The following is a 23124-nucleotide window of genomic DNA, read 5'->3' on the forward strand; positions in this document are numbered from 1 at the left end:
GCAGACAAGCATATCATCACCCCATCATTTCCTTATTAACATTGTATTTCTGCTTCTCAAGTGGTAGATAATACTTATGGTTAGGTTTGTAAAACTTTACATTGCATCCAGCTATAAAGAAAAAGTTTATTTGAAATTAAATAAGAATTTATTCTTATTTGAAAATAAGATTTTGGCTTCTGCTGGTAAGGAGCTTGTACATAGAGTGTTAGTTCATACTTGCAATCAGTTTTTTTACTAAAAGATTTATTTTAGAATGAAAACTAATGCAACTTCTCATTTAAACTGAGGGAAAATAAAACATAATTTTGTACATGATATATATTTGGGAAGTTTAGAGGATTGTACTTCTAAAATACATTTGGGAAATAGCTAAAGGGTGGACTAAGGTTTGTACTTTCAGATTAAGTTTTTATACTTACCATTAATCATCTAATTTTTAAATTGAAACATTTTACTTGAAACATTTTACATTAAAGTTTCTAGACACTTGTTCATTTTCACATAAGTGTGAAAATCTGTAGCATTCAAGACAGATTTTACCTCTCTTTTAGAAAAGGGAGAAACAGAACACTGGAAAAGTAAAAATGAAACTATTCAAGAGGAAGAATCATAAATACTAGTATCAGTTCTCTTTTCCTCCTACTGTCGCCCTAATTTCTCATGGATTGACTTAGCTCATTCCAGAGCAGCAATCAATACAGGGGAGTGCTATGTGCTGTAGTCTCTTTAGCTGTTTATTAAAAATCCTCAATAAACATTGGTCGATAGTATGCAAGTCAGTTTGTATGCAGTAAGTATTTTGAAACTGACCTTGTATTTCTTGCAGAGATTTTTTTATGTTGTGCTTTTTAGCACTCCATAGTTTCACCGTCCCAATAAATATTTCTGTTAATGGATTTTCCTTCATCAGGTGGCTTGTGCTCCACAAATCCATAACACCTGTGATCCTAAAAAGCATCCCTTAGCACTGGGTGCTGTTAATGATTCTCTGCTTGAAATGGTGGAAAGCCAAGGAGCAGTGGGATGGAGAGAAGTGCAGGTACGAGTCGTTATCCAAAGGGTGTACTATTTGCCTGCAAGAGAAGGTTTCAGAAGCCAGATTCAAGGAAACAAGCCTGTCTGTGCTACACCCATCATAAATTCAGATCCACTAAATGTTAGGTAAGTAATAAGATGTGTGGGAGTTAACCTAACGTGCCTGTTGTGTATGAGAAACCAAAGAGGAGGGAGTTTGGAATTGTCATTCTTAGCCTTCAGGTTCCACGAAATAAGTACATTCAACAAGGTGCAGGATTTTCAGTAGTCTTTTAATAGATACAGTGTGAAATAGAAGTAATGCTGTCCACGGGAGGGAGGGATCTGTCTGTATTTGCATCAGCAACTAACAGGAAGACTGAAAATGCATGAAGGGGAACCACTGATGATCATGGGCATTCTATACTGTTTCTTTTGTTTTACAGATTAAGTGTTCTATCAAACATGTCTCATTTACCTATTCCAGTCTCCAGTATGTTCTACTGTGAATTATGCTCATAGAGTCGTCTCTTGGAAGACAGGAGAAATATAGGGAGAGATGGAGAAGCAAAAGGCTTTTCTAAAATGGTATTTTGATCAGACCTCGCATGAGAAACGCAGGCAAACACATGCAAACTGCCACTGTGAAGCCACTCCCGTTGACTTCTGGAAGTCCAGAAGTCATGGCAGTTCATCTGCTCCATAGTAAAAAGTGATCTGGTGTCAAAACATTAACACCAATCAGGAATCTTGTATGCAAAACTGTAGAGCATACAGATTTAGATTAGTGTTCTCAGCTGCTTCTATTTTAATCTTTGCATCCTGACACTGGTCTGCCTTTAGTGTAGGGAATCAGAAATGAGACCTTGTTTTTGTCAGTACAAAAGATAGACAGGGAAGTTTTCCCTTTCGACCTTTTAGAATCCTCATGGTTTGAGACCAAAGATAGATTTTCAAGTCTTTCTCAGCAACTCTGGATCTAAGATTACTGTGTCTGTTGTTGTTTTTCCTTCCTCCAGGGTTTGTGCTAACTTTTTGTTCTAGATGGGTTAACATTTTATAAGCTTTATTTTAACTTAAAGTAAGTTACAGTGGCAGGGCTTTTATTAAGCTTGTAAGTACAGTCTTTCAAGGAGACTGTAGATCTCTATTAGGAGATCTTTCTTCCTGCAATTAGTTTGAAAGATCCTTCTGAGAACTGCAAATGTAGTTTGCAATAGGCTTTGAAGAAATTCTTCAAAGGTTGGAAGAATTTCAGTTCCTCTAAGCCACACTGCTGATGGTTGTACCATGTTCACAGGTCCTTCTTGAGTTTTTGGAGTACTGGAATTCTCCTAATTCTGACTACCTTGTAAATCACTGGATGTGGACCAACGTATGGCACTCAATGTTCAATAATATTTTTCCAGGAGGAATTTAGGAAGATTGCTCTTTCCTAAGAAGCATATTCAGTAATCACTCTCAGAAAAGTAATTGTCAACAGCCTTGCCTCTCATGTTTTATAAAAGTTGCATGGGTTTAACTTGCATTATTTTAAAAACATAGCTGGCACACCTTGTTGTGTAAAGTCATTGCTCTATAATTTAATTTTTGCTATTTTATGCATTAAAAAAAAAAAAGATAGGCAAGGGTGTTTATCAATCCCACATCAGTCTTTGATTTTGAGAACAATATTCCTCTGTGTAGGTTTTCTTCTAAAACATTTGATCAAAAGTCAGGGCACTTGACAGTCTGTTATTCAAGTTGGTTTTTAACGCCACTGATTCCAGCAGAGGACAAATGATAGCTCTCCATTATTACTTTTCAACTTCTGACCAAAAGTGTGCCTAACACTCGATCATACAATTCTTGATAGTTAGCCTGCCTAAGTCTGCACTCTTCACAGGAATGGGGTGAAACAACACAAATCTCAGATTGCACTTCTTATGCCAAACTTGAAATAGAAATTAAAAAAAAAAAAAAAAGAGAATATGTTGTAGCTGGGTATTCTCATGTGCAGTTGTTGAACTGGCCTATTGGAAATTCCTCAAATTCTGTCGATGTTTTTTGTTCAAAAAAGACCTTGGTGGCTGTCATTTGCAGCAATTAGAACTGCCTTTTGCATCCATGTGGTCTGAAGAGAAAAAATCAACCCCTTTTGTCTTTGAAAGAAGGAGAATTAAGACTTTTAAAGATTGAAGAACAGAAAACACCTCATACTGCTTTATCTATCAGCTGCTATTTTCATGGCTGATAAGCATCCGCACGAGACATTTCTCCTCTATCAAAAAAGTCTGTCTGTCACCTGATAGTGAGTAAAAAAGGTTCAACACCCTCTGACAGTCCTTTGAACCAAGTAATGGCCCATGCTTTTGTAAAGAAAGCCTTTTTTTCTTTGTTAACTTCTTTTTCTAAAGTAAAACTGCCATAAAACCAACATTTGTAAGATAATTCACTGTTTTGTAAAAATAAGTTTCTAATTAGATATCAAGGTAGGTGAGTATTTACTTGATTTGTATTGTTGTAGGCTGTTGTATTTATTCTGTTGTAGCATGCAGTATAATCTAGATGCTGTTGCCTCAGGGAGTATGAGAAACACAGAGAATCAGAGACATGAAATGAAATGTCAAACAGGGGAAGTGATGCATTTTGTTCAAAGCATCCACTTTCTAGAAAGAGTCTGACAAATTGTGGGAGAAATGTATGTTTTTAGTGTTCAAATTGATTTATTGAATTGTTTAAAGCTCAAGTGGGAAAATGCCTATAGGTATGTATCTTCTGTTGTTTGTGAAGATAAATACATAGACTATAGCCTTTCACTGGTAGGCAAATGGTTAAGCCTTTAAGTCTGACTTTACTTACTACTTCAGTAAGACTGTGTGTTTAGCTGAATTGTCTCAGCATTTTCTTAGGATGCTCAGAAACCCAGCGCCTGAAAAGTTCTCCATTTTCTGTCATACTTAAATTGTTCTCACATTCCCTGCGTTATTACTGAATCATTTGCCTTTCCCTCCTGTAATTAGCTGTTCTTGCAAATGGGCTTTTCATGCTTAAGTTAAGAGTTTCGGGGGGGTGAGGGGTAGGCTGGGAGGGAAGAAAGTATGACTTGCTTTGACTGTCTGCCCCTTTCCAGCATTCCTGACATACTTTTTGCTGCCTTTTCCCCTTCTGATGAGAAAGATACTTTTACAAGTGACACAGCGTGTATTTGTTGTACAGTACAACACAAAAAACGAATTATTTTGACTTTCTGAAAAAGGCCTGACTATGGGTACATGAATCCCAGAGAGAATCCTGTCAACCTGAGGAGTTTTCTGGCTTTGAGGTGTCTGACTCATTCTGTCGGCCTTGTACTTTGCGTTCCTAGGATAAAGCAGTGTATAATTTGGATTTTACTCTTAGCCAGTATCTGTTTGTTTTGAGTGGGCCACACGAGTTCAGTAAAAAATAGACAGTCAGTTCTGTTCCTTAAAGGACAGGGATCATTGTGTGATAGTTGGTGAAACTAAAATAGATGCGTTTTCAGGACTGGTAGGGGGGTTAAACTGGCCAGAAACCCAATCTCACAAGATTTGGGTTAGGAAGCAGGGCTGAGAAGGGTGTTGTCTCCTAAGAAGGAAAAGCTAAGCACTTCTAAAATAAAACAATGCTGGCTATAGCTGTGAATCCAGATTTTAAAATCTTTGTGGGTGAGTAAAGAAATGTTCCGTTCACTTCTCTTGGCGTATATTTTGACCTACTTCCCACCTGAAAGCTAACTTTCAAGGCTACCGTGAATGTATTCCAAGAACAAAAGAAAGACACTACATTTACTTTAAAAAATTATCCACTACCCATCAATAGTTCTTTCAGTTTTACTTTTTATTTTGTTTTCAATCTGCCACATCTTAGAGAAGCAGAAAGACCAGCTACTGTGCAAGTAGGACCCTTGGGGAGCAAAATATGTAGAAGAGCCAAGCATTTGTTAGAGTGGCTCAAAGAAGCAGGAGTGTGGGGAAAGTAACGTTTCTCTTTCTGAATGGAAACATTGATGTCTATTGCTGGGATTCATTACACTCTCCCAAGTTGTTGCAAGCTTCTGTGTCGTCTGTTCCTGTGTGATTCTGCTTAAAACAGCTTTACTGGCAAAGGGTAATCCCGTAGAACTAATTCATTTCAAAGTTAGATTTCCTTTCTCCTCTCTTTCTTGATGGTCTTTGCTGCTTATCTTAACATGAATGTAGGCAACATGTTAACCTGCCTGGCTGCATGCACTGCTAAAAATTGAGCATCAAGTGCTGCAACTAGCGTTTTGAGAAGGTAGACCAGTTTGAAAAGCAGTATTGAAAAGTAACCATTCTGGCATGGAAAACTTACCTTCAATTTCGTAAGACATACTTAAGGGGAAAAAAAAACGCCCCCCCCCCCCCCCCCCCCCCCGGCCCGCCAAAAAAACCCGGGGCGGGGGGCCAGGACTAGGGAGAGGAGGGTAAAAAAATAGAAATCTTATTTGAAAATAGCCCAGATTGCAAAGGACTGTCATGAAAAATCCATGCTCACAGATGCTAACATCTGTCAGAGTGTTTTTTGTGGCTGACTTAAATCTGTTTACAGCATTCCATTTGTTTTTTTTTTGAGGGTTTTTTTTTTTTTTTTTTTTCCCAACAAAACATTTTAAATGGGATGGTCATAAATGCAAGGTTTTTTTTTTTAAATTACATTATGTTTCTGGGATGTGATTTTTCAAGTGGGAAGTAAACAGGAAATAGGTAACTGAAGTGCAGTAGAGAGTACTCCATGAGCTAGAAATTCTCTCTGATTTCCCTTTTTCAGACCCTTCTCGGAAATGAAGATACTGTGCTTTTAATATTCTTGCAAAGTAGTCTAATTGCTACTTGACAGGCTTGTAATAGTTCTCATAACAGCTGTGGTTCAAGGTCTAGGAACCTGTTTCTGCTTTGAAGTTTTTGTTTGTTTGTTTTGTTTTTAAAGCACTTTTAAGACTCTCTGACACTTGGATATTCCTTCTTTCTTCCACCCTGCTCTTTTGTAATTCTCAAACTGGAGCTACCAAAACAAAGAGTAAAGACAAAAGACTTGGAAAAACAGCTTTGGTATCATGTTATCTAGCTGACACATTAAACTGTATTGCATATTTAACACTGTGGATTCCCTGTGCACTTGCCCAGGTAGCCCTAAAAGTCTATTTTCCCTGCTTTTGGTGCTGCAGATGGATAGATGGAACTTGGGCTTCTTCCAGTGCCAGTGTAGTACAAGAATTTGTTAATTTGACGTTACCGTTTATTTTTCAGTGCTAAATATTTACATAATCTTATTCTGTCCAAGGGCAAGTTGAGAGCACTGTTATCTGATATACTCTGCAGAACATCCCCCTTCCCCCCCCTACAATGTATACCAGCTCTGCACTAGGAATCAGTGATTAAATAATTTGCTACTGATCTAAAATATGTCAGAGCAGAAGTAAGCTTGCTGACGTGTCTTAAGAAGACAGTAGCCAGTATAGACCACAAGCATGGCACAGATTTCGTCTCTTTGGAAAGCAAATGGTCAGGATCACAGATCAACTGCCAGATAACCAATGCTATGTGCATGTCCATGTATCCATCTAGCAAAAAGGACATGCTGGTTTCTAACTTCTCTCTTCTCTATAATGAAGCAGTCAGTAGAGTAAGCAGAAAAGTGCCAGTATGTTAGCAGAAGTCAAACACCTTCCCTACCTTCTGAAGAGTCTTCCATTGGTCAAGAAGAAAGAGTAGCTCTGATTAGTGATATATTCCCCATGATAGAGAAATTGCAGATATATGTAAATAATAATGAAAAAGATAAATAGCATGTATTGTTACATAGAGTTATATATTTACCACCACTTACCGTGTAACTGCGCCTTTCCACTCCTCCCACATCTGATTAATTGCATACAGAACTTCAGAAATGTGGGGAGGTTTTATTGCATATCAACGCCTCATTTCCCACTGTTCTCTACTTCATGGCTGCATTCACCTAACCAACTATTTTGAAAGAAATATGTAAGCAGGGAACACAGGAAGAGAAATGTGGTCCTTCATATGTTATCCCATAAAGGAGACCAGCTTAGGGAGTAGGAAGTGATCAGTTGGAAAGGTAATTTCCTGCCCCTAGAGCCACAGTCAGGGAATGTATTGTTGTACATTGCCTGGATAAACCAGGACTAATAATTTTCTAGTGCCTGTTATTTGTCAAGAATTATTCTAAGATGGCCTACATAAAAGGTGTGGAATCTTTCCCTTGTTTTTGACCTTTCTTCCCCTTGAATTTTTATATCTCTGGAAGTTATGTGGTTGGCAGAACTGAAAGCAGAAAATGTCCACATGTATTTTACACCCCTACCTTTCACTGAATACATGACTTCAGTCCTGCCTGGGAGGAAGTGTTAAAGTCACGCTGGAGCTCTCCAAAACTTTTATAAAAGCCAGATTGTGTCTCTGGAATTTGTTTTCCTGCTACCATGGTACAGCAGAAGTCAAGGACCGTGAGCAGTGATAAATGTTATAAATACCTAGATGGACACATGTTGAGCTAACAGATAAGAAAGAAATCTAAACCACCCAGATATAACATTTAATTTCTATGCAATTTGGGCACATAAACTGTCTTTGTATGCACAAACATGAGTACCAGTATAGATTAGCAAGCATACAAAGAAATGTCAGGGTAGCAAGTTTTTGAAAGGGAAGATTCTTAAGAATAACTTTGTCATCAACTTCAAAAAAGCTTTGATTTGGGTATAACAAATTATTACTCCTTGGAAGGGTGTTATGAACATAATCTCACTCTCTTGGGAAGAAGGAAGTCTCTTGTCCCAGGGAGTATAAAGCTGAGAATACACTGTCCTGTGTGGTTTTAAAATAACGGGCACACTCCAGTAGTTAAGAAAAGTCAGATTTTGAAGGGTCTGAATATCTCTGGGGGCATAGACCTGTATAGATATATCATAAACTCTTGTACACTTTCTTTTATGGGATACAAAAGATAAAGTTTTCCAGAGAAGACCATCTAAATTTGTTTTGGTAGGCATTGTGGCTTAAAACTGGGAGGTAACTTCCAAGTGCTGGGAATGCTTAAGTGTTATCTCACGTGCCAGTCTATTTCAAGTTGTGACCGGCTGCAGTGCCTGCTATTCTTGTTCCATTTCTCAGCCAGAGCAAGTCAGCAGTGTCACGCTAGGTGAGGGTCCATACTGACTGTGATGAAATGCTCCAAAACACTGCAGTTAATGCCTGAGCACCCTCTTTTGCTAGTGCTTCCTGGAATGGGGAGAAGAACATAACCTAAAATGAGAGTGAACCTGGGATGAATTCACAGTGTTAAGACTTGAGTGGAATGGTGGTTGAGAGATTGAGTTATTTTTGTAATTTTCATCCTAAAGCAGAAAAAAATGGAACTATTCACCTGATTTATTTACTATGTAATACTTATTCCAAAAGGTTTTGTAACTCAGTGAGTTCGGATATTTTTTTTTGAGGCCTGTATTTGGCTGCAGTGTGAACTTGTTTGGATGACCTGCCTTAGAAGTGATTAAGGCTAAAAGTGAATACGAAATATATTTCAGAGAGATTTCACATTAAACAGAGCAAGAACGATATGAAGTTGCAAAGGTAATTTTTGGTTGTGCTTGCAGTATTTCATTCAGTATCACATGATAACATGATTTTGTATACATATTTGAAAAACTATTTATCTGTATCAGTGGTTTCTCAACTCTGGTGTGCTTGCTTTGGGTGGTATGCCCATCACTGAGGAGGCTTTCACACCAGCAGCTCCAGGTCCTTCCCTTCTGCAGGTGCTAATTTAACCCAGCAGGCAGCCACCAGCCAACTGTAAATGTCTTTGTGGAGCTGTTACTCCAGTTCAGAGGCATTTACTGATCCATACAACTTGAGGTGCAAAGGCTACATTTGAAAGCTGACTTCATACAGCCACCTGAACTACTGGGTGAGAGGATCGACTGATCCCTGTAACCTTCCTTGGATCCGCAGCAGTGGACAGGAGGCAAAGATGGAAATGAAAGCAGCAGCAGGCACTTTCTCTGTATTTTCATGCTTGGTTCTTTGCCCATGATCTTTTGAGTTTCACGTGGGCACAAATACAGGTAGCAATTAGGAGCAGAGTTTCAGTGCAAGATGCAATGAGAGTCTGTACAGCTTTTTCACTTTGCATGAATTTGTGCTGCACTTTGGCACTTGGAGCTTGTGCTGCTATTGCAAATGATCTTGTCTTATCTTCACCGATACATAGGAAGATGACTTTAAGGAACTAATTATGAAAATGTTAAACTCTTCAGCACTTTTTCAGTGGTTTCCCAACTATTATAGATCAAAGGCAATCACTTACAAGTGCTGGCTTGACATGTGGGAGGACAGTCCCTTCCATAACTGGAGTCCCTTTTACACAGGGATGGAAAAAGTACTTGGGATCATGCAATGACAATCCTGGGCAAGGCAGTGTGTGGTAGGTAGTTGGAGAATGAAGTAATGCACGGAGTTGAAGTTCTCATAGGAGGAATGTGAGAGTGGCTGTAAGATTGTTCAGATACCATTTTATGGGAGCTACCTTTGTTCTGCATGTTCCTCAATAGGAATTCTGCAATTCCTATTGAGCCTATGTAGGTCCTGCAGTGAATTTTTTCTCTGAGATACTGAGTTTTCCCATCGCTGAATTCAAATACGGTGTAGTCACAGCAGTTACAGGTGCTTCTGTCTTTGTCTTACATGGATAGGTTATGCATTTTCTGATGCCTCTGAACTAATGCCAGAATTTGTGAACTCCACTTGACATGAGGAAAAATGTGCCAGGAGATTGGTTTGATTGAAATCAGAAGCAATGTCACACCTCCTATATAGAGCTATAAATTAACAGATCATTTTGCTTGTCCACAAAAACATCCTGTGCCTAATCTTTGCAAAAATATATTTTGTTTCTATTATTCCTATTTAATTCTAAATGAGGGAGGGAGGGAGCTAGATACTGTCAAAGCTTCTTGTTGCAGCCTGAGTTTTTTAGTAGTTATCAAGACTACCTCATCCATATGTGCTCTGATCCTCTTGTGTATCAGACTCAGCATCCACTTTGGGCAGGGTCAGTTGTAGCCGTAGCATTCTGAGAAAACTGTCATTTGAAGCAAATGTTTCAGAGGCTGAGAAAATTGGTGGCTCTCGGCCTGTTTTCATTTCAATAGTGTAAGCAGGAAGAAACTCTGCTAGTGTTAATGGTGTTGAAGATTTTAAGTAAGGGACTTGGAAATCAGATTTTACTCACTGAGGAGAAGAAGGAGAAGTCAAATCAAAATTTTAAAATGCTTGCAGAGGGTTGTACCGTGTCAGATAACGTGTCTGTATGTGGCATTTAGGGAACCCCGGTGTAGACAAATGGATTCTGTTCTAACCTGAGTTGGATCCCTGTTAAATCTGTGGAAGCTAAATCTGGGGGTGACACACATGGTTGCAGTTTGGGTGGTGTAGTCAGAGGAAATACAGAAGTTACGCATTGAGCATGAGAATTGCGAAGATGAGAGATTATATCTGGAAATGAGGGGTTTTTTTAAGCTTTTAGGATGAGGAATCCAAGATGTCTCATCATATAGAAATAGATTTCTTTTATAAAAATTAAAACGAATAACTTTAGCTCTTATTCTTACTTACTGGTGGGACTTCCAAAAGCTGAATTTATAAGATAAATATCCAGTGTTTTGAGATGCAAAATCAAGCTGGAAAGAGACAAGTATGGGACAGAAGAGAGATGTGCTTAGCAGGAAGGAGTAGCAAAGAACAGCATATCTGGTCTCCCAGCATAGACCTGGGGGTTTTGTCTGTCTGAGGTCACGTGCTGAAGTGTACAGGAGCTGGAAGTCACTATTTTCAGGGCAAAATTAACAATTTTTAAATAGCACCACAGTCAGAGAATAACCAAGAATGTGCATGCAGCTTGTCTGAACAACAAATGGCTGAATATTGTAGCACATTGACATCCTGATATTTCTGTCCAAATTTGTTGCATGAAGTTGCATGCATCCTCTTATCCATTCAACAGAAGTAGCTGTCTTTCCCTTTTCTGTATATGTATTTGATACATCTGAGTCTTTTTTTTTTTTCCTGCATTTTAGTTTTATATTTGGCACAGTAACTAAATCAGTCCTGCGAGAAGCTAGAGGAGGCTCAGAGCTCTAACATATGCAGCGTCCTTCCTGTGATCTGCGTATGTCACCGCATGCATTATTTATTGTAACAAAGTGCATAGCAACGTTACAGCAAAGCAATATCACAGCAAAGCAAAGCGATTATGTTGGGAGAATCGGAGCGTGTTCAGCTTCAGACTGACATTTTTATGTCCATAGGCCAGCTCCTCAGTTAATAGTCATTTCCTTCCCCTGTGGAGCCGTCACCAAAAGCCCGTGGCTCTGGAGAGCAGGAGGCTTTGCAGGGTGCGCCAGGCAGACACGTGGTGCAGCTCTCCCCTCGCCCTGTGCTCAGTGTCTCTGCACACGCTGTTCAGTAAACAAACTTTGGGGAACCAGAGCAAGCTGGTTCAGAGCAGCCCGTTCATTCACACAGACCGCTTGGAAAGTGATGCCTTTGCGCAGCCTTGACGTGCAGGCTGAGGGAAGCAGAGAAGTTAGTATTTATGTTTTCATTAATGCTTTTTATAGCCGCGAGCCAGCTGTAGCTAGTTAACATTAGCCTGGGACATCTATTAGCGTGCAGACCTCTTACGCAGGATAAAGGGTTTCTGATGGAAACAGAGTTGTTACTCATGGTCCTCATGGCTGCGTGTTTACAGGAAGGCTGTTTGTGCTGACATAGGATATATGCTGGAACAGCGTGCACCTTTTTAATGAACTCACCTTCCAGGATTCAAAGGGATTTTATGCTAAAAGTTTTAGCATAGCAAATCGAAATTACATATTTAAATAGCTTACTGTATGTTTAAAAGCTGTTCCTTTTTAAATAATGTTTTGCAGCTACAGTTACAAAAAGTACTTTCTGTTTAGCTTTTAGGATGAATTGGGCATAAGCAATATTTCTACAAGTCCTGGATACACCAGTTTGGAGTGCTAGATTTTTTGCTATGATGTAAGTGGCTGGAAGGATCTTAGGATGAATTGGACCTAAGGGTTTGGCCCAGAGGATTTGATGGCTCAGCTTTCCTTCTCTGGTTTCCCCCAGTTCTTGCGTTTTTTGTTTTTTTTTTCCCTTTTTTTTTTCTTTCTGCTATTTTGGAAGATAGTTAGTCAGAAGGGTGTTTAAAAATAAATAACAAAAGCAACTGCAAAACAGAGAATGAGGAAGGCACAAGGGCACAAGTAGTGCTGTTTTTAGAGCTCCAGTATGACAAGCACCATGGGCTCTGGTATTTGCGTCAGTGTGACACTTTCCTTTCCTGCTCAATCCATGTTTCCCAAGCAATTCTGACAACTTTGCTTAACTAGGCAATGGTAGAGGTTGCCTGGACCTAAAAAAGTAAGAAATGTCACTTACCCTTTACTTTACATTTCTGTGGAAGGTGTGAAATGAGTATATTGCTCTCTTAAAGCTAGTTTAGTCACTTTAATAGTTAAAACTTTGGAACTCCAAGTTCAAGGGCTGACTTCCCTCTCAAGTTTTCCTCCTCTAAGAGACACAGATTGTTCTCAAGACAATTGCTATTCCTCTTCTTCACAGGTCCTTTGGTGCTACTTGCAGTGTGTTTTGCAGAGACCAGAGTAGATGGTTAGGGGCTAGGTCATCATGGAATGTTCTTGTCATGAATTTCCATTCTTTTTATCTTTATCACTCTCCCACCAATTGTTAATGATGAGCTTTCAAGACCAGAGCATTGTAAGTAGTTTTCATCTCCCTTGTTCAGCCTAGATTTCTCATAAAAATGGCTGATTACATCAGCCATCATCATCAGAAGTATACCTTTATGGTACACAATGGGAAGTTTTATAATGCTATTCTTTTTCATCTGCACAACAGTATCTGTATGTGAAACTGCTGAGTAGCTCCAGATGCCAATGTCAACTCACATAGTTGAACTGTAGTAAAAAAAAAAAAAAAATAAGGTTATCTCCCAAAATTGAATCACCTCTAATCTCCTGTTCAGATAAATTTCCTCCACCCATCCATTTAGGTACGCCACCCTTAATGATCCACTTGAAAAGAATGTGACAAGCTCTTGAAAGCCTTGTGAAGCTATGGAAGTGCAGGTCATGAATTATATGTGTTCAGTGCCTACAGCTGAAACCTCGGAGTACGGGTGGGAAACCTCCTGTATCAGCAGTTTCTAGATTTTCCTACAGAGTGTGTTCTGTGATCTGGGTCACCATTACCTTTACAATTGTGGGTCAAGGTTCAGTTCATTCTGATTTGTAAGTCTGCTACTCTTATGAGGGCCAGAAGAATCACTTGCTTAGGCAAAGTAGGGCTTTGATGTTCTCACAGTCTTCCTTTAAATGCAAACTAACAAAATTCAGTCATTCAGTACAACTGTTGGAAACATTTGCTCATTGTGATGATAGAAAACATTTTTTATTCATGTTTACTATTCTCCTAAATGCTTCATAAACTGTTTTTATTAGGTACACAGAAATGACGCATGCAGTGTCATCACACGCTGGCTGGAGTTTTTCCCTGAGTTTTTCTGATGGCTAAACTGAGGGGAGGATATTATTCTTGTGTGTTTTGTCAGTAGCATCCTAATGAGGCACATGGTAAGGGAGGCAAGTATAGGGGAGAGATAAAGCTACAATTTCTGTCAGCAGGCAGTATTAGGTCAACAGCTACTAATTTTATCTAATCTTTTCACATATACCTTGCTGCTGATGATGAATAATTGCCAGAAAACTCTCTTCTCTTGGCCTCTTTGTAAAATAGTTTGATGCATCTTTTCCTTGTCTCTTTTCATATACATATATATGCGTGTATATACATATGACGTGTTAGCATATCTCGGAAATAATCATGCTGCTGGCTTATAAAAAATATGACAGTTGTCTTGGGATGTAGATGTACAAATTAAATAGAAGCTGAAAAAGAGGGAGCTTTAATGAGATGTTGGATTGGAGACCTTGTTGGTGAAGTTAAGCCATCTGCATTACACTACAATATTAATAAAGAGGCAGCAGAATAAGTTAGCACTGATTTCTGTAGACTATTTACAAGTTCCCTTGTTTACACCAACATTTCCAATTTGTTTCATTCATCTGTTAAAATTGATGATGATACTAATGCATGTGAGCACTGCAGGCAAACTGCCACATATCTCATATGGCTGGATTGATGAGGCATTAACCTGATGAAGATTTCTTGAAATTTCACTGTTAAATAATATGTATGGTATGGCAGTGAAGGAAACAAAAAATCTCCATTATTGTCCATATTGTACTATTTTCCGACAACATTTTTTTCTCTCTACATCTGTTTGAAAATACAGAGCTGTATTCAGCTTCCGGACTAATCTCAATTGATGGTTTCTGCTAAAACAGAAGTTGTGTGTCTGAAAACCAATTGTCATTTTGGTTGTGAGCAGTGAAAGCTGCCAAATGGGAGCAGTCTTTCTGTAAAGGAACTTTGACAATATCTGAACTACTCTTTTTTCTTTTTCCAATTAAAGTGACCTTTAACTAACAGCTTATTCCACAAGTCAAGTCCTGTTTGCTCAAGCCTCCATATTTTAAAATCTCAAAATTATGATGTTTTGTTCTCAGTAGTAAATTTGCTAGTGCTTCTGAGCGTGTTCTTGTACTTAGTCAAACTCACAGGTTTTCTTCATCTCGTGGAGAAAGTGTTGGCTGGCGAGGCTTTTCTAAATAGGGAAGGAGAAGAGAGGAAGGTAAGACTGGAGGAGTGTTCCCACACTGGGCACTTTAGGTCAAGGATGAGTGTGTTGAAATCTTAGGAGAAGCTGCAAGCAGTGAGTATGATGGTCTTGTTGGGCAGCTTTCCGTGTGAGCTGACAGGATGGTGATATGTGAAAGAGGTGGTAATGCTAATTCTTTTAAAGAGCAAGTGTTCATCTACAGTTTAAAACACTGGCATTTCTGGCTAAACTCTCCAATAAAGGAGTGGGAAATTTAAAATAAAATAATAAAGATCCAATGGAAGCCATTTCTATTATGGAATGATGGCAGTTCTGATTTTCAACAAGAGTTGTGCTGATAATTTAGAATGTTCAGCTCATACCTCCTTGCTCAACTCCTTCATTGCCCTGCAGTACTGAACAGCAAAATGCAGCAAATCAGTTTACATTTTTGCTGAAGGCTTACCTACATGGAAATGAATGTGAAATATCTGAAGAGCAGATTTTAAGTGCGCTAATTTCCCTCACTAAAATCATCTTACTGTGTACAACCGAAGGGTTTTTTAGTTCACTTAAGGGTTAGTGCAGTAAAGCTGCTCAACAGGAGCTTTTCCAGGCTCTTTCGTACTAGATGCCTGAATAGCTTTGCTTTGGGTGTTGGTCTAGGGACTAGGAGTTTTCTGCTCATCCTCAGAACAGCAGCATTCTCACATGGTTTTACATACTTCCTGTCAGTCCCTGTTCCTGAGAGGCAGGAGAGGGAAGGCCGAGAGGCAAGGATGCCTTTAAGGGAGTGAAATGGCCAGGGTGGGGGGAACTTGACCCTCTGGGAGATTTCTGGGCATATACATGCAGGGGACAGGAGCCCAGAGAACAAGTAGCTCCTGCTGTTGCTGAATCCCATCCTGTCATTTCTTGATGGAGGCCTCTACGTGGGTTCAGTAGCTCCTGACAGCCAAGGGCTCTCTGCCGGTGCTCATTTGTCCTTTGGCTAGAGCTTACTAAGTGCAGTTCCATCAATCGCTTATCACATGCTCTGCTCCTCTCCCTGAGGCATTCCCATAGTGAATGCCCTTTCTCCTTTCCCCTGCTTTGTGCACTGCTTGATTTGTGAGCTGCTGTTTCCGAACACCCTGCAGTATGCTTGCTTTTAACTGTATGTAAGTGCATTCCCTTCCCATAGAACAACAAAAAAATATATTATTTTTTAAGACCTGATAATTAAGGTGATTATAGAATAGAAAAAAAATATATTATTTTTTAAGACCTGATAATTAAGGTGATTATAGAATAGCTGGAGGGAGGATAAATTAGAGTTACATCACTGGGACCATGCAGCATCTCAGCAAAGACTAGTTCAACTCACAACAAAGTGTATTTACAAGCAAGTTCAGTATTCATGAGCCAAAAGCAGCCCCTTCCTGTAGGTAGTCTGATATTTTCCACTATAAAAAAAAATCTTGTGACCTTTTATGTACAAAGCTCTTTCAACTCCATTATTTACTATAGACTTTAGATGTTCAAAGGGGAATGCCCTTAAGGTAGGAAAATGCCTTGTTTTCTTTGGCAGCAGCTACAACTGGCTCTACCATGGAAACAGTTGAGATTGGAAAGGGAGAAGGGGCAAAGAGATAAGAGGTAGACTTTTCTCCTTTAGCTCAAGAGGTTCATGCCACCTGAGGCAGAAAATATTTCAAGATGGGCAACTGCTGAGGTAAAGCTTTTCCAAACGACCCTCCAAGTGAGGGCATAGGCTATGTTGGTGCTGCTTCCCCTGTAGGGGCATCACATGATGCTTCCCAAGTGTGTAAATCAGAAGCTTGAATAACAGTATCAGAGCTGTGGCTGACAGCTTTTCACTCTTACCCAATACTGGCCCTCAAATGTCTGCTAATTCAAATGGACCGTGTTCGAGCTGCATTCTTTGGTAATACAAATATATACTCTATAATCAAATGTTGAGTAGTCCAGGTGCAAAATACCCAAAAGAAACTTAATACCAGATTTCCCACAGTGCAGAATTTAAGGATATACTAAAAACTGATTGTCATCTGATGGCTTCTGAGTACTTGATTTTACCACTTTCAGATTCCTAATACAGGAAGGTTTGGTGATCCACTTCTCTAGTGGATTAAAAAGCCACCAATGGCGATGAGTGTGTCATATGTATTATCCATATGTGTGTATGTATTTACTGTGTGTTTATTCTTTCTAGAGCCATATTTTCCCTCAGAGCAGCACAGCCTGTTGCAGTTCTGATTCTTGAATCAGTTTTCTGGTGCTTTGTCAGCCATAGATTTATGTTCTTGCAGCACAAACTGGAGATTTCTGTATTAGCTTGTAGTCAGTATGATATTATCCGTAACTTCAAATTCTTGTATTTCTATCTCTCCCCTAGTTCAGTATTATACAATAGAAAGAGATGCATATTGCTAAATAGTCACAATTGTTTGCAGAATTGATGTGGCATGTAAAACAAATAATTGCACATACCAAGTAGTGCTGGTGCTCACAGCTTTTTCCCTTGCATACACAAATAAGGGATTTACACACGTGTAAGGTCATATTTTGCTTACATAAGTGATCTTATCTTTCTGCACACTGTGTAGTGTGGCATTGTGGGGAACATAAGTCAACACTGCGTACAGATCATTTTTGCACATGGCATACAACATATATAGATCACGTGGAATGCAGCAGTGTTGTGATTAGAATTTGCTTCAGAAATTTGTGTTTTTTTAACTCTCACATCTGAAGCAGTCTGTTCGAGTTGAATACATTTATTTTTTCTGAACAAATAAACCAAGGTGCACTAAGAAGCTACTTCTCTGAAAGGAGCTGAGAGATCAGAAGAACATGAAATACTAGTATTGGAAGAGTAGGGGGAGTCAAGGGGTGTTGAGCAACGTGGAACCACTTTTTGAGGAGTTTTCTTAGAACTGAAATGCTGTAGCACTCTCTTGGGCTTTTCCAGAAGGTGAGACCAGAATACTCTTCAAGAAGCTAGGCTTGGGACAAACATCTCCTGGCCACCCCCTATAGAACTTATATAGAGGATGTTTTAATTCTTGGGTCTGAAACATGAAAAGTGTGTATTAATCTGGGGAGAGTGGAAAAGGGAGTGGGGAAAGGAGATGTGGGAAAAGAGGAGAAGAGATTAACGCTTTTTTTTCTTTTAATTGTGGTTTAAAAGGTGTGCCCAGGATTAATTGACGGGATGAGGTTAGGTGGTAATTGAGTAACAATTTATTTATCCGATAATCACTAATTCTATCCTGATAATAAGAGGGAGAGGAAAAACTGTATTTTTTAACAAGCATAGCTTGATGAGAACAACCATCTATTACACTGCTGTGCTGGGGGATGAGAAGTATCATAGAATCATAGCATCACAAGGTTGGAAAGGACCTACAAGATCAAGGCTGCAGGACATTGCAGTTTTGCTGTGCTTGTCAAGGGTTGACTATCAATCCCAGTTCAGCAGATTTTTGTGGTGAATTGGCACAGGGTTTGACTTGCTTTTTTCCCTCCCACCTTACTACTCACTTCTTTGCTCACATCTGTGGGTTGTTGGGGGTAGTCTCACTTTAAAATCTCACTTTAAAAATGTCTGTCCATGTTATTCTCCTCTATTGACACAATTCACTTACTGAGTGTATGTAGTGAAAGTAAAAAACCATTTTGTGAATAACGAAAGAAACTCTCTTTTAATTAAAACAGTATTTTTAAATCTGTGTACACATGTGTTATGAGGGAATGGGAAGGAAAGGTGAGATGACCCCTGTATGAAGATTAATATTTCCCTTCATTGTAACAAAATAAAGCCAAACCCTTCATCATGCATGGCTTTTAAAGTCTTCTCACTTTTGTCTTTCTAGCTCTTAATTCTGCTAACAATCATTATTGTTACTGACAGAGTAACAAAATATAATAATCAGGTACTTACATATAAATAATACTAAATAATAATAGTAATAATAGTAACAAATTCTTATAATTCAGTTTCTCTTGCCATACTTACAGCTACCTTCTTACTTCAAATTAGCATAGTAATACTGATATTAAACTTTTTTTTTGTTGTTATTTAATATATGGTGAATGTTTTAAATGGGTGAAGATTTTGTCTTGCTGTTACCATGTTTATTTCATGGATGTAGTCCAAGTTTGGCTATTTGGAAGAGTCTCTAGGTTAGTTGCTGAGAAAAGACATTGCTGTTCAAATACTTGAAGTAATGATTTCACACTTTAAATAAATAAGAATTTTTAACAAGCATACATTTGTTTACATCCAGATTATCATTTATAAGTTACTTGACATTTGAAAAGCCGTGGAACAAAAGACAACTTATACATTAGTATAAAAGGTCAGGCAATCAAGTAGGATTAAACTTTTCACTATATCATAATATCTTGATGTTTTGTTAGGTCATTTTAACTTTCTGTGGTCTCCTAGAAGAAACACAGTAAGCTACATGCAAATAAACTTTGCATTTTTTAAAAGACTTCATTTCCGCTGTATTTTAAAGACGTCAATTGTTAACTGAGTTCTGAAGTCTCTAATAAACAGAGATGGATCGTTTATCATTAATCAGTAAGAATTTGTAATTCTTCCTCCAAAAATTTTGAACATATATGATTGATTTTTGAAGTCACGTGCATACTATGTACTGTCTTCAAATGACATATGAGTACCAGCTAATTAATACTCCCAGTTTCTATGGATTAGCAGGCAGTAGTTTGGCCGGTTCAGTAGTCAAACAAGAATGGTACTTGAGGCTTCTTGAGAAGAATCAGTTATTTACCATAACAGTAAATACTTTTTCCCAAGGAAAAAAAAGTAGCCTCTTTTCTTTACCACTAGTTCTGTTTTTGAGTTGTTTTATGCTCTCTACAAGCTGTATGACATCTGTGTACATAATTGTCCTGCAGTGTTGTGTAAGTAATTCTACCACGTATGTGGCAGAGTAGACTGTATAGACTATATATGTATATCTGAAAAGACTACTCATATATAGTCTATTCTTAAAGAAGGTTAGATTTTTGGCATGTTATTGCATAGGGCATCTGAGGAGCAAAATGTGCTTTTTGTTACTGACTTACTGTCCTTTGGCGCTATCACCACCAGGAAAATCTTCCAGATGTTTGCCTAACATTTCAGGAAAACTGGGTTTCACTGTACTGAGTGCACCCAAGAATTATTCTTCAGCTATGTTGGAAGTCCATGGGAAATTGTATCAAATATTGGAAATGCTAATAAAAGCTTGACCTTTCTATATAGCCATGGAAAAATTCTGAGAAGGTTCCAAATCTTTGCAGTCTGACTGGAAAGAGCAGCAGGGTTGCATTAGATGAGAGGAAATTCACTCATCTACTGCAAACTTTTTTTGCTTCAGTCTTACCAAATAAGGGATAGAGAGAGGTAGAAAGGTAAACAGGAGAGGAGCGCCCTTCCCTGTGAGACTCAGCAGAGATTCCGTGGAAATTATTTGCTGAGGAAAGCAATGTGTTTTTGGTGTACCCATGTGCTTTACTTTCAGGAACCGTTCCTGGGTTAACTGCTGTTTGGAATAGGAGTACTTAATGGCAGTCATACGCTACGTTTGTTAAAGTCAGGAGAGGTAAATGGTGCAACTTTAACCCCGAAATAATAATATAAAAGTCACAAATGTAGTGCCAGTGCAACCCATCAGCCTGTTGAGGGAAGCATGCTGCGACATACAGCCTCTCCAGTCAGGAATTCTATGGCATGGTTTTGTAGATGCAGAGGAGAGAAGGAGATGATCTTCTATTTTCTTAAGAGTTAAAAAAATGGATACAGCTTGAAGTACAGCAGGGATGGTGTGCATATGTTTGAATTTTCAGTAGAAAAGTATGTATCTTATTTTGGTCAGAGGAGCAGCAGAGCATTGTAATCCCTGATCTGCTGTCAGGCCAACATGTTCCTGCTTGTAAAGGCAGAGTACGATTCTGCTCCTGGTACACAGTGATCAAGACACATCTTGATATATGTTCTTTGGTGTTCCTCTAGATTTCTCAGACTCAGACAAATGAGCAAGCAAGCTGCAGCGCCAAGGGCTACAGCCCGGATAAAAAACTGGTTTTAGCCTTTCTCTGGAATCGTGCTTAATGTCCTCTTCAGCTTTAGACCCATCTGCAAGATGACTTCTTTCACTGAAGTGACTAAGCTATGTTTTGTGTTTGTTTAAAATTCTGAAGTCATCTGCAAGCAGAACATGTTTCATATTTAGAGAGAAAATTTTTGGATAGGCTTCCTCTTTCAAGACTTTTGGAGTAAGGACATTTAAAACATTGTGTCATAAACTGAATTGCAACAAACAGCTCTCAAAGGCTACTGGAGTTCAGAGAGAGGTTTGGGAAGTGACCAGTGTTACATCAGGTGTTGTAATAGTATCATTATCATTACCCTTGCAAGTGTTTTCACTTCCTCTGTAATATTAAATCTAAGTGCAAGTGTGCACAGAGCCCTTAATAATTGCCATTATCTCCACGTAGGGCAAAAGACTGTTCTGTATGAACATTCACATACAGATAATCTTGTCCCTGTCTGAAAATAAACATAGTATGAGTTAAAGAAGGATAAATGGTAGGGGTGAAATCAGTTTCTCTGCAATAATAAAAATTCCAAGTGCCAGTCAGAAAAGAGTGTAGGTGTCTTGTTCATCTTGCTGAATTTTAATAGTTAAAGACCACCTTTAACATTGTGCCAAAGTTTGCTTTTGCTTTTATTTCTGCTTCCCACCTTTGTGAAAGGAAATATTTAATATTTTTTTCCCATAAATGTTTACCCGTAGCTCTTCCAAATTAAGAATGTCTCATTGTACAGGAATGTGAACTGAAAACCAAATAAAGCTTGTAGGCTTCACAGCATAGTCATTTGTGCCAGTGCTCTGGCCTATGCTAGTGATGACCTAGAGTCTGACAATTTAGATCCATTTGGTTTGTTAAAAGCAAAAAAAAAAAAAAAAAGCAAACATGATTTGTCTTCTTTCCCCCCCTTTAAAGCAAGAAATATGTTATTGGTTTTATTAATAATTTTCAACTAGAATATGTTCAAATAGATAGTATTATGAAAAAACAGATACCTGTAACTGTTCCTACTTGCAAGTACAAAGTGATAAACTAAAGGGAATGTTTCCTGCAGCTTTCTCATTTACCAGCTGATCTGCCTTAGAAAATGAAATGCAGAAGTTAATACATTCATTTGAATACGATAATTTTTCACTGTAGTATACATCAACAGTTGCAGATCTTGCTAGAGGATTGCTTAAACAATTTTTTCCATAAAACTGATTTATAAATAAAATAGTCAGTAAAGCAGACTATATTTCAAATTTTAGGTAGGCTGAACAAATTCAGTAATCCATACAGAAGATGCATCAGAAGAAATATGAGTCAGTCAGAAATTTAGGGGTTGACACTTGGATGCCAATTAAAACATGAATTTGAAAGCCTGATCCTCATTTTTGAAGACTGCTTTTGAAATATTTGGTGTTAGTAAGTGAATTCTGATGGGAAAATAGACTATGTATATCTGTTTAGAATATGGCTATACACATAGGTTTGCTGGAAAGATTAAATGGGATCAAAAATACGCAGATAGAAACTTTTTATAGGGTTTTGAATGTGTTTTTTTTTTCCTGTTAGACTGGTTTCAGTGTTTTTGAAATTTTTCTGCTGTTGTTTTTAAGTAGGTTTCATTTTTAGGTTGGCCTCTATCTCTTCTGCAGTTATAAAAATAAAATGATACTGTTTTTAATGTTGCATTGTATGCTATTCTTTACATAAACATTTTGTATAAAATTACTCTTATCAGAATTCTTGGTCTGAATCCCCACAGCTTGTAAGAATGTTTTCATCAAGGCCACACCAAAGGATAAACACCTGAGACAGGAGCATAGCAATGGACCTTCAAGCAGTGACAGAAGGCCCATGTGATTTTCTGCTCCATCTCCAATGTCACTGAAACTGTGATCTCCTGTCAAGTAACTCTCTGATAAATTATTCTCTCTTTTGGCTTAAAGCATTCTCTTGTCTGTTGCTGTCTCTCTGCTTCTCGCCATGCTGAGCTCTCTTACCACCCCTGACATGCTGGAGCGCCCTTTTAGTTGAGTCAGAACAGCTGTTTGTGATGCTGAGTCCACAAACAGATGAAAAGGAAAGCTAAATATATTTTTTCCTTCTGAGATTAATTTGTTAAAGCCAAGTTGTTTCCCTCATCTGTGTTGCCTTGTTGCCTCAGCCTGCTCTTCCTTCACAGTTATGGGAAGATGGAGATGAGGAGTAGGAATATCCAAT

The 23124-nt window shown here is 38.5% G+C and overlaps 1 protein-coding gene across 3 annotated transcripts in view; it reads left to right on the plus strand.

The window, feature by feature from the left end:
* SPIDR (scaffold protein involved in DNA repair) overlaps positions 1 to 23124 on the plus strand; it is a 198927-nt gene that overhangs the window by 130289 nt on the left and 45514 nt on the right. For all 3 annotated transcript variants that reach the window (XM_042869748.1, XM_042869749.1, XM_042869750.1), the window contains exon 10: positions 914 to 1164. In XM_042869748.1, the coding sequence (XP_042725682.1) occupies positions 914 to 1164 (251 nt within the window). The remainder of the gene's footprint in view (positions 1 to 913; positions 1165 to 23124) is intronic.

The sequence above is a fragment of the Lagopus leucura genome, unplaced genomic scaffold, assembly GCF_019238085.1.
Source record: "Lagopus leucura isolate 7727_CA_CO unplaced genomic scaffold, USGS_WTPT01 Super-Scaffold_100002, whole genome shotgun sequence".
Classification (NCBI taxonomy): domain Eukaryota; kingdom Metazoa; phylum Chordata; class Aves; order Galliformes; family Phasianidae; genus Lagopus; species Lagopus leucura.